General features: G+C 49.7%; 1 protein-coding gene across 5 annotated transcripts in view; it reads right to left on the bottom strand.

Annotated features, from left to right (window-relative positions):
* Adck1 (aarF domain containing kinase 1) overlaps positions 1-12087 on the bottom strand; it is an 89307-nt gene that overhangs the window by 43110 nt on the left and 34110 nt on the right. For 4 of the 5 annotated variants that reach the window (XM_051196117.1, XM_051196116.1, XM_051196119.1 and 1 more), the window contains exon 4: positions 10637-10840. The exons of the other annotated variant lie outside the window; for it this stretch is intronic. In XM_051196117.1, coding sequence (XP_051052074.1) covers positions 10637-10840 — 204 coding nt within the window. The remainder of the gene's footprint in view (positions 1-10636; positions 10841-12087) is intronic. 5 annotated transcript variants of the gene reach the window in all.

Genomic DNA, 12087 nt, shown 5'->3' with positions numbered 1-12087 from the left:
GGGACACTGGGGGAAGGGACCACAAACACACCTTGCTTGCTAAGCTGCTCCGAGACTGAAAGAGACCACATGCTTGAAAACATCCAGTCTCCATTTCAGACAGAGGAAGCACTTAATAAATAGCAGCAGCAGCAGCAGCAGCCCCTCATCTGCCTGCCCACCTCCTTCCTAGGGATCATAGCAAAGCAGTACCCTGTCGGGACCTCCGTGAAAAGCACAGACCAGAGAATGCTGAGTAAGGGACCAAGCCTCTCCTCAGGCTCAGGACTTGACCTCTCTGAACTGTTTGGCCCTCGGCAAAAATGGGTTTCTCCTCACAGAACAGCCATGAGAATTAAGTAACTGACCCCACCTGGCTCCCTGGAACTTGCCTCTTCCCACTTGTCCCTTTCATATGAGTGTCTTGGCTACTGTTTCAGTAACTAACAGCCCCAGGGGAAGCCATGTGTAAAGATGTTACGAAGTTGGAAGAATTAAAAAGTCTGCGTTCTCCTTGCCCTGGGTGTGTGACACCACCTCCCAGTTCCTCCACAAGACTAAGTGCCCTCTGCCCACAATGGCAGCTGGTTTAAGAGCTCAGGGTCATCAGTTGCCTCCTCCTCCAGAAGCCACATGACCACTTCCCACAAGACAGGCCCTGAGCTCCCCACAAAATTCTCTGGAAGGCTTGTCCTGGAGTCTACTTCCAAGAGAACCCAAACTGAGATGAGCATCCACCACGAAGCAAGCCATGGCCCATGCTCTCAGCTATGCTCACTGGCAGACTGGCAGAGCCTAAGCCCCGCCTCTAGCCATCTCTTCTTGAACCATCACCACCAACAAAGCCACCTCCGGTTCATGAGGAGACAAGAAGACATCAGAGACAACCGCATGCACTGACCTAGTCCCTGGCCGCCTGAAAGGCCACTCCCCTTCTTGCTATCGAAGCAAGGGAGGCCATGGGCTCTGCTCTGGGAGGCAATAGGGATGCTGCAGCCCTCTGATAGCTCTGGGAGTTCCTTCCAAGAGCAGTGACCACAACATCTGTCCACTAAGCTTCCACTCTGGGCCATGACAGTTCAGGATGAGCACTAGATAAGAACAGGAAGACATGGGTTCAACTCCCCATTCTACCACCCAGGTGTGCCACACAACGCAAGTTTCCTCACTTAGGATATTCAGGATTGAACCAGAAGGCTTCTAAATCCTTGTGGTCCATCAGCCAGGGTTCCTATGAGTTGCTTCTAGCTAATGTACTTGCCTGTGCACAGACAGGGAGAAAGAAAGGAGCTGTTTGTCAAAGTCCAGGAAGACCGAGGAACCAGGAGGCTCCTGGATATGCTCTGAGGGCTCCATACATCAGAAGCACAGCTGACAGTTCCTGGCATTTTCTCTACAGCAGGCCCTGCGCTTTGGATGCTTGTGTCTGTTTTTTTAATTGACACATACTAATTGTGCATACTTATGAGGGTACAGAGATGACATCTTGATACACACATTCAACAAGTGATGATCAAATCAGAGCAATCAGCATGTCCATCACGTGGCTCAGTCCTCATTCCTGTAGGGTGAGAACATCTGATATGCTCGCTTCTGTTCTGAAATGCACAGTATAATATTGTGAGCTGTAGCCACCCTCCTAGAGAACACTATGGCTCTCCCTCCTATCAAACCGCAGCTCCATACCCACTGGCCAACCTCTCCACAGCCCTATGCCCCAAGCCCCTCTCAACCCCTGGTGACTATTTACTGAGCTTCTCCAGCTTCTACATATGAAAGAACACATGCCAGTATTTGCCCTTCAATGCTTGACTCATTTCACTTAACACAATGGTATGTTGCAAATAACAAATTCCGTTCTTTTTTGTTGCTGGGTAGTCATCTCTCGCGTATATAACCACATTTTCTCTTGGGCACGTAGATGGATACCAAATCTTGGCTATCATGAATACTGAATGACAACGCAGATGTCTCTTGGCACGCTGATTTCTGTAGCGATGGGCCCAGGCGTGGGACCACTGAATAGTATGGTAGTCTCGTCTGGGCTTCTTGAGGAACCTCCACACTCTTTCCCACAGTAGATCAGAAAGCACAGGAGACTCAGGGAGTGGTGTGCACACCAATGACCCCAGAGCTTGGAAAAACCTGGGAAATCCAGTCTACATAGCTAGACCAACCAGAGTCACATAGCCAGATCCTGTCTCAAAAGGAAAAATAAATAAAAAAGTGGGAAATTCCCTGTTCTCTATGCCCTCACCCTTTTTACTGTAGCCATTTTAACTGGTGTGAGATACCTCATTTTCAGGGGCTGGGTCGTAAAGAGGTTGAGGGTTGAGACAGGGTTTTTGCTATGTACCCCAGGCTACACTCGAACTCACTGTGTGCCTCAGGCTGGATTCCACCATACAGGAACCCTCTTGTTCCAGCCTTCTGCTGGGCACACACCACCAATGATTAGCAATGTTGAGTGCTTTTCTCAAGTACTTGCTAGCCACATATGTGTCTCTTCTTTTGAGGTCATCTGCCTATTTCTTGTTATTTGTTTTTATTTTTGAGACAGCCATTATGTGGCTCTGGTTGGCCTAAAACTCACTATGTAGACCAGGCTGGTTTGGAACCCATAGAGATCCTCCTGCCTCTGCCTCCCACGTTCTGGGAGTGAGGGAATACGTCATCACACATATTTCTTAATAGGTCATTTCTATTGAGGTTGGGTTTAGGGTCTTTTTCATTTTGTCTCTGATAAACCATGGATTTCATTCCTTCATTGAATAGATAGCTTGCAGATAGTTTCTCCCACTCTGCAGGTACGCTTCAATCTGTTGGCTGTTTCCTTTTCTGTGTGAAAGCTTTTTCATTTGACAAGATCCTAGTGATCTAGTTTTGCTCTTGTCTGTGCCTCTGAGGTCTTGCCTAAAACATCACTGCCCAGCCCAAGCTCCTGAAGCATTTCCAAGCAGCTTATTTCTTTCAGTCGTCACCACAGCGGAGACTTGGCAGGGCACAGAGAAAGGAACAGAACGAGGGGACTGAGCAGGAGTTGGGGGCATCCAAACAGAGCCAGCCAGGCTGTGTGGCCACTGCCTCGCCTCTCCTCCAGTGACTAATGGCAGGCCATCCATTGTGGCTGACACTAATGCTTCCCGCCATCCGTCTCCTACTCATTAAATTACCATTTTATGGCCAAAATCTCTCTCTCTCATAATTGATAAAAATCTTCTTTTGATTTTCGGCATTATTTGGGGGAGAATGTTTTTATTCTCCATTATGTTTTTAATATAAATGTATTTTTTGATGGAGATCTGCTGGGAAGGCAGGATGAGGACAAGCCAGGAGGAGAGGTACACTCCCTCCCCACTGATCCTTCTGTTCCGTTCCCAGAACACTCACTTGGTGGCCTTCTTAGAGACAATCTGGGGAGACAGGACGAGCCAGGTGCCAGGACAAACAAGGGTAGCATTCAGGCCAGGAGAAGCAGGTCAGAGGACAGCTGAGTCTGACAATATGACCCTATAGATGACCGCAGGCCAGTGAGGCTAGCTGAGCCACGGGAACAGGCAAGCTGACCTTGCCAGGGTAAGGCACCTACCAGAGGAAGAGCACTGGCAACAAGGGATCCCAAGAGCAAGGGCTCCCAGGGGCGGACACAATGCCTGAACAGAAGGGCTCAGCAAAAACATGTTCCTAACAGGAGGACAGGGACAGTCAGATGGGCATATGTGTCCCCACAGCCCACCTGGGCCCACCCACAGCAAGCCCACCCTCGGTAGAGTCGACAAAAAAGGAAGCAGGGAAATAGTAAACGAATAACCCAACAGGGAGTCTGGCTCCTGCCCTTCAGTTCAGAATAAACGTCGCGTGAAGGAGGACTGGGGTACAAACACAGAGCTCCCCTCAAGGGCTTTTTCTAGGCACCACCCTGGCTGGGCCACGGTGCCCAGATACTAGAGCAAATGTTACTCTAGATGGATTTTTCCCTTTCTTTTTTCTTTTGCCCAGTGTTGAGGTAAAAGCCGGGGCCTTGAGAATGCTATGCAAGCCCTCCTCCACTGAGCTACGCTGAAAATCCAAAACCAGGCCCTTGGGTTTTGAGACTTTGTCTCACTGTGTAGACCAGGCTGGCATCCAACCCTCAATCCTCCTGTCTCCACCTCCACAGTACTGGGATTACAGACCTTCGCATCCAATTTATTAGTAAAGCAGGTTGCCCTCCATATGTGAGTGGGCCTTGTGCAATTAGATGATATCCCTGAAGCAAGGGGGAACTCTGCCAGCGGATGGGTCTTCCCATTTGAACCTGAACGACGGCCTTGGCTCTTACAGAGATTCTGGCAGGGACACTCTGCCAGTTTTGGACTTGCTAGCCTCTATAATCACATAATCCAGTTCAAAAAAAAAATGTATCTTTCTATGTATTGATATACATGCATACATATAAAAATGCATATATTAGCCTCAGTTCAGTTTCCCTGGTTAACCCAGAGTTACATAGGGATGAAAGTGTTCCCAGCCCTGGCAGAGAGCTAATAGCCTGAAGGAAGGGCTGCCTGCAGGGGACACGTTGCCCTACTTCTGGCCAGGGCTTCCCAGAGCCAGCTGCAGTCCTATGTGCTCCCTGCCCAAGCTGCCCCTCCTCCGCCTCCCCTTCCTTCCTGCCTTTGTTCTGGCTGGTCCTCACACCCCCACAGTGTCTTTCTGGCCAATACCCCCAAGATGAGTAATGAACTCACATCTTTGGGGCAGGAGCTTCTCCTCTCTTCTTTTGAACTTTCGACTCAACCAGAGCAAAACAACCCTCCATATGGCCCTGTGGATTCACAGAAAAATAGGTATATCTCCCTAGCACACAATGGCACCCCAAGATCTCTTCTGAGTCTCCACAGACATCCCAGCCATGTGTTCCGCCAAGAACACTAAGCACCTGCAACGTACAGCACTCATGAAGGCATACATACTGCACTTGTCCCTGGCCACTATGGGAGCCACAAAATAAGGCCAATCCTATACCTCCTGGCAGGAGAGTTCAAATACTGACATCAACGTGTTTCAGAGGACATTAACCACATAAGTGCTTCCCCAGCAAAGGCATTTCCAGATTAAACTCCAGTCCATGACTTCATTCTCTTTAGCTTCTCATAAAATTTCAGAGGTGGAAATCTTAGCTGGCACAACTACATTCCATGACGATGATAAACAGCCATCATTTTTCTCTTGATTGCTCTGTTTCATTTTCCTTTATTTCAACTAAGTCTCACTTATGTAGCCCAAACTGGCCTCAAACTCGTGGTACTTGGGCTCTGAGGGCTAGGGTTCTGGATGTCCATGCTGTTTTTACATCCTTGGATCATTTGTTGACATGTGATGTGTCCTGACTCACCTGTGTATATGGGCAGACACACACGTGCATGTCTGTAATCAAAGATGGCCAGCAATCATGATCACTTCCTAAGTCCCACTCTCCCCTAATCCACCTATAAAAGATGACCACATCTCTGCATTGCTGAGGCAATTAGGCTCAGTCTCTGGATGGCTTCTCCTTTTCATCAGTCCCTTCGGCCTATACATCAGTCCCTTCGGCCTTCCTTTGCCCAGGCCCACTTCTAAGTCCTTTACTCCCTCAGGCCCACATTCTGAAAAGGAATGATGCTGTGTCTTTTTGAGGGGAAGTGGGGGAGACAGGGTTTCTCTGTGTAGCTTTGGAGCCTGTCCTGGAACTTGCTCTGTAGAACAGGCTGGTTTCTAACTCACAGAAATCTGCCTGCTTCTGCCTCCCGAGTGCTAGGGTTAAAGGCATCAGCCACCAATGCCCTCACATTCTGAAAAGAACAGTGCAGTCCCTTCAAAACACAGCCTTGGCTCCTACACACTGCATTCTAGTCAACAAAGCTCAGTCATCTCCTGGCTTTTGCTTCTCCTAGGACTATACCTTTGCTGGGCCTGTGTCGTCCCTCGTGAGCCCCTCCTCCCATCTGCAACATCTCTAGTCCCACCCATCTTTGAAGAACCTGGGTCAGTGTCAGCTGTCCCCCTGCTTGAAGGGAATCCCTCTCTCTCCTGCAGACTTCTTGGATCCTCGTGTGACCAGCCATTTATTACCTAGATCAGCCTATCTCCCGCCATGGGGGTCTGGAATGAGGCCAAACCATAACTGACCACATCAGGGTCTAAAAACTGTCCCTTTGTCTGGCCATTTCTACAAACAAGGAAGGAGGAGGGAAGGAAATGAGCCACCAATTCACAGACTGTTAGAACTGGTGGGAGGCCCCAGAGGGCACCTCACTAAGTGAAGAAGATGCAAGGATGGGCTTGCGTCAGAGGGACTCGTGCATGAGGCCAAAGACTGGGAAGGGGTAGGGGGCAGAATGTGTGCCTCATGACCGGGAATCAGAGAGCGACAGGAAGGGGCTAAGCATTCCCTTCAAGAGTCCCAGTGATGGCCAATCGTAGCGGTCGATGTGACGGTCCTCCGAGTGTCAGTAAAGAATTCTCTATGTGGGGTTGACTGCCGTAAGAAGACTGGCAGGCTGGGGTCCCGTACTGAATAAGACGGAGACAGAGCTAATCAGCAGCACTGCGGGTGCACTGTGACACTGTGACAGCCTCGCGCTCCTGCCACCATGCTTTACCTTCATGACGGACTGTGTGTGCCCTCAAACCGAGAGCCAAAATAAACCCCTCTTTCCTGATGCTGCTTCTTATCGGGTATTTACCACAGCAATAAGAAAAATAGCTATGACAGTTCCCAGTGGCCTAAGGTCCTCCCAGTGGGCACTTTCTACTAGAGGTAGAATGCCATGAGTCCAGGACCCACGCCTTTAAAACACAGACCTTCAGAGAACAAAACAGTCAGCAGCTCCATGACTTAGGCCTGCACCTGTCCCCTGCGTGGTGAGGAGAGGTAAGTCTGGCCTCCTTAGACCATGCCCAAGAATAAAAAGAGTCTGAACCCACCCTCAGGGCATCCCTTGGCAAGAAAGGGCCAGGGCTCCACCACACACCCCTGACTTGTGAACTTAGGTGCCATCTGCTGGCCAAGGGCAGTACTGCATTTGGACCTGGGGCCCTATGGGTAGTCTGGGAACAGAGCTGACTCAGTCCAGACCAAGGTCACTTCTGAGACAGCAGAAAATGTCCCCATCTCTTTAGGGATCAGCTTTTGGGCCTCCTCTCGTTACATTCTGCTGCCTTTAACTTAGCCAAGTGGCCCCCAGAACTCTTCTAAGCCAGTCCCTATGTGGGATGAAGCCCTTCAATGACGTTTCCTCTGTAATGGTGGGACCACCAGATGTCAAGGGGCTGGGACTCATCTGGAACCAATGTAACCATGGAGTTAAGAGTCCAGGGATGCTGTAGCCTCCATCTTATGTGCCATCCCCATAGTGGAGATAACCCTCTTGGACAAGCCCTAACTACCTGGAACAGGAAAAGGCGTTGAGTACACGATTGATTCTGAGGGACTCTGTGGAAGGGAAGGGTCCTGAAGAAACACATGAAGAAAGCACCCTTGGCTCCTGCCTGACCCTGCCACAGTCCGAGAAGCAGGCACACTCACACAGTCTTTGAACTTGGGATGACCTTAAAACCTAGCCAGGGACTTGGGGGGGGGGCAGTATATTCGGCTTCTTCCGACTCGACTGCATCCTGGAAATGAGGGATGGAGCCTGGCTGCCACGGGAGGGCCTACAGCTGGAGGGGGCAGGAATCAGTGCAGTCAATAGCATCCTTAAAGAGTGAGTTCTTCCCAAGCAGTACGATGGGAGGGGCTGGGGAGGAGGGCGTACAAAGAATGATTTCCTCCGCCCTCACACCCCCACACTCACCTACTCTGCCTCCCACACAGCCCCTTTCCCTCCCCTCCACCCACAGATGGAGAAGTACGTCACCAGAGAACAAATGCCACCTATGGTACGGGAGGTTTCTAAGCTCTACAGCAATGAGCCACAGTCACTCAGAACTATGACCTGGACCACAGCCTCACTCTCTGCGGAAGACTACAGACAAACTGGGACAGTAGCTGTACAGCCCCTAGGCTTAGGATTAGCTAGAGGAGACTGGAGAAGACAGCTTGAATACTCAGGAGACATCTTCCAACCCCAAACACCCTGCAGCCAGCTGGATGGCCCACCAAGACTGCTGACCTCTGACTTGTCACCTTCCTCTGCCCTAGCCTGGTCTAGAAGGAGCCACTGACCTGCCTTTGCCCCACCCCTCACCACCCTTCCAAGGGTTAATCGTCTCCTACCACCCCTCTCTCACACCCACCCCTGCTGAGCTGCCACATGCTAGCAATGATGCTCTCAGCACTGTTATTACTGTGAGTTATTTTGTTTCAGCTGGGGGGGGTGAATCTCACACTGTTGGAAGCCACAAGCCAACAGTTGCAGCAAGAAGCAAAGGCAGGCAGGCTAGCACCATGCCAACCCTGTCCGTGCTGTCCAGGGGTTCCTCTGTCCTGATCCTCCTAGCCTCCAGCTTTCTCTCTGACTCCAGCCCTAAGTCAAATCTGCCTTGTATTCCTTCTCTGTCCTTCTGGAGGATGTTCCTCAGAGCAAGGCAGTCTTGGAAGCATCTGTGCCTGGCCTGGGCCCCACAGAGTCAGACTATGAGCCTCTCTGCAGGACAGGCCATCACTGATATGCAGAAACCCCTTGTCTGGGTACTGAATACTTACTACCAGCTCCACATACTTGGGGGAGGGGTACCTGATATTTATCCACTCTCTGCCCCCACCCTCAGTCTTGCCTTGAATAACCTGGGAAAGTTCATTTTGCCATTAAACAAACACTGGAACCTGCCAAACACCTTACTATTCTGGTGCTACAGGTCCCGGGAAAATGGACTGTCATGGTCTTAATCCCTGAAGATTTTTCTGACTTGCAATAGAATGGCCTGATTTCCAACAAGCTCCGCCACACTTGGAGGGTGCTAAGTTATGTGGGCCTGATGCAGATGGTCTAGGGAGATCAAAGACTTCCCAGGACAGCTGCAGTTTATATGTGATAAACAGCACCTACACTCTGCCCGGCATCCATGGACAGATGGACAACTGGCCTAGAATCACTTGGCAGATAAAGAATATAGAAAAAAACATTCCAGACAGAGCAGGGATCAAGGCCACAGGCACTGGAGGCTAGTTGTACACAGTGAGACATGATGAGCAGAGCACAGGCCATGACAGCCATCACTATAGGACCCTCTATTTGCTGTCCATTGTTCAGGCGCCCCTATAAGGTGGGCACTATGGTCTTTCTCATTTTACAGACAAGGTACAAGAGCACATAATATGTGCTGGGTCCAAGACTATGGTTCCAAAACCCAAACTCTAGTCACCAGGCCCCTGCCACGCTGAGGCAGTCATGAAACAGGTAGGTGGTGGGGACTCTGTGTGCGTGCATGCGCGAGTGCATGCATGCGCGTGTGTGTTTACCAGACAGGAACAGGTACCCCTGGAGGCCATCAGATCCTGAAGTTGGCGATGGCTGTGGGTTTCCCAGTGTGAGTGCCGGGTGCCAATAGGAGATTAGCAAGCACTCTCAAGCACTGAGTCATCTCTCCAGCTTCCAGGATTTTGACTTAAGGACAACTGAGAGGCACCAACAGTTACAAACCAACCTCAGAACAGGCATCAGGTGACGGCTGGACTTTAAGATCATGCTCAGAAAACTCCAGAAGACAAAGCACTAGGTGAGGGAACTAGGATTTAGCAGAAGTCTTGGAAGGGTGCTCCAGTTACAGCACATAGTGTCAGGCTGGGCCTGACTTGTGGCTCAGCCACCTGCAATGGGCACTCCAACCCCCCCCCCCCCCGCGTCCAGAACACGCCAGTTTAGAAAAAAACAAAACCTCTTGAGGGTGAAGGTGAGGCAAAGGGGCCGTTCCCTCCTTTCTCTGTCACTCCAGGGTACAAAATGGACATGAGAGGTTGAGACTTGAGGAGGTCGGTTCTAGTGCCTTTCTTTTAAGGAAGCCTTTTGTTTACTTTTGTTTTTATCTTTTTTGAGACAGGGTCTCATTATGTACCTCGCGCTGTCTTGGAACTCACTATATAGATCAGGCTGGCCTTGAACTCACAGAGATCCACCTGCCTCTGCCTCCTGAGTGCTGGTATCAGAGGCCATGGCAATAGACGGAGGAGGACCTTGGGCAACAGCAGCTAAGAGAGTAAGCACCCCATCCTTGGAGACCAAAGTGGGGAAGTGTCTACCAGAAACATTCCAGAGAAGCTAATGCAGTGAACTGGAGGACTTACTGATGGCATCCTAGCAAGGTGCTAGTCATCAACCCTCAGCTGCAAAATGGAGTCAGCAATAGTTCTCCTCTCACACTTGCTGTGAGGACTAACTGTGTTCCAACACACAACAGTCATCAGTATGCAGTAAATGCCCCAGGAGCTGACAGACGGTATTAGGTCAAAGCATCTGAACCATCTTAGGTTACCAGCCAACACTGTTGAATACGGACATCTCGTATTTCGGCTAACATATCTTTTACCGTGGTCTCTGAGGTTTCTTCTAGCTTCCGGTTTGGCACTGAATCTTGCTGAGACATTTGATTCCACACCAGTGATGGCCCCTTAGGACCCTAGGCTCAGGCAGCAGGAACTCTTTTGCAAAGACTCACTTTTGTTCTGGTCCCTCCCTGCTCCAGAACAAAGTACCTCCTTGCCCAGGTCTTCTCGGATGACCTGCCGGACCTCTTGCATGCTGCTCTGTGGGGCCTGACTGTGCAACACCTTCAGCGTGCTGGTGTACTCCTCTGGCAGCAGGTAGTCCAGAGCTCCCAGGTGCTGGCCCACCTTGATGAAGGTGCCCCGGTTGGCACAGCAGAGCTCACAGAGACGTCTGGCAGAGCGGAGATGCACCTGCAAGAGACAGGCAAGCCAGATAAGTGAGAGACTATTCCCTGGACAGTATTCCCTTCTTCTGCCTCTCTGCTCAAACATCTATGTTTATTCCCCAGTGCTGGGGACAGGTACACATACACACACTCACGTACATATATACACACACAGACACACACATGCGAATGCGCACGCACATGAACATGTATACACACACACACACCTCTGCAGGAGAGCAGGTACACATACACACACTCATGTACATATATACACACACAGACACACACATGCAAATGCACATGCACATGCACATACAAACACACACACACACACCTCTTTTCTTTTTATCTTCTACTTTCCTGGTCCCCAGAGCATTCAATTCTAATCTCACACTAAGGCCAGCCTCTGCACACAGCCTGATGACTCCAGTCTCCTCCCAGTCTATCAAAGCTTAACTGGTTGGAGCCTTAGTCCCCACAAATGAGTATTCACAGCTATTACCAAGGCAAATATACTGACTCGTTCAAGGGTACACTGAGCTAATGCTTTTGCCACCCACTCCTCAACCATCTGGCCCTTCGAGTTATTTGCAACTCTACCACTGGCAGGATGATAACAGTAATAATAGTAAATAATAATTACTCATATCTTATTTTCTCAATCCTCACAGTAGTTCAGGGAGGCAGAGTTGATATCTTTAAAGATAAGAGAGCCAGCTGTCTTATTTAGAAAACAGAGATGAATTTCCAAGGAAAGGCTACAAAACACTCCAAATCTAGGGCTTTGTTCCCACACATGGAGCAAGACATCTGGGCAGGTTGTCAATGATGAGACTGTCATTTACACTCTGATGTAACGCTGTCCTAGTAGAGTTGAGAGGTGTCCCTACATTCACTCAAGCTGGTCCTCCTACATGTGGAGTTGGGGGGGGGTGTAGGGAGAAGGTGATTGGGGGTCATAGGAAGGTGGGAGAGAGGGAGGAGGGAGCGTAAGGGAACTGAGATTGATATGTAAAATAAGAAAAATAAATTTAGAAAAACAAAGAGCAATAAACATGTACATAATATTTAATGTAAGTAAAATATGACTAAATTGAAAGTAGCCTAAAAAAATTAGGTGGGTCCTACTTTATTAGGTGTCAGATCCTAGAGTTACAGTTGTGAGCTACCCTGTGGGTGCTGGGAATTGAACCTGGGTCCTCTGAAAGAACAGCCAGTACTCTTGACCACTGAGCCATCTCTCCAGCCCTGGATCTATAGCTTCTGAGA

This window comes from Phodopus roborovskii, unplaced genomic scaffold (genome assembly GCF_943737965.1).
Source record: "Phodopus roborovskii unplaced genomic scaffold, PHOROB, whole genome shotgun sequence".
Lineage (NCBI taxonomy): Eukaryota > Metazoa > Chordata > Mammalia > Rodentia > Cricetidae > Phodopus > Phodopus roborovskii.
Note: the sequence above shows the minus strand (reverse complement) of the source record. Positions and strands in the feature narration are given on the sequence as shown.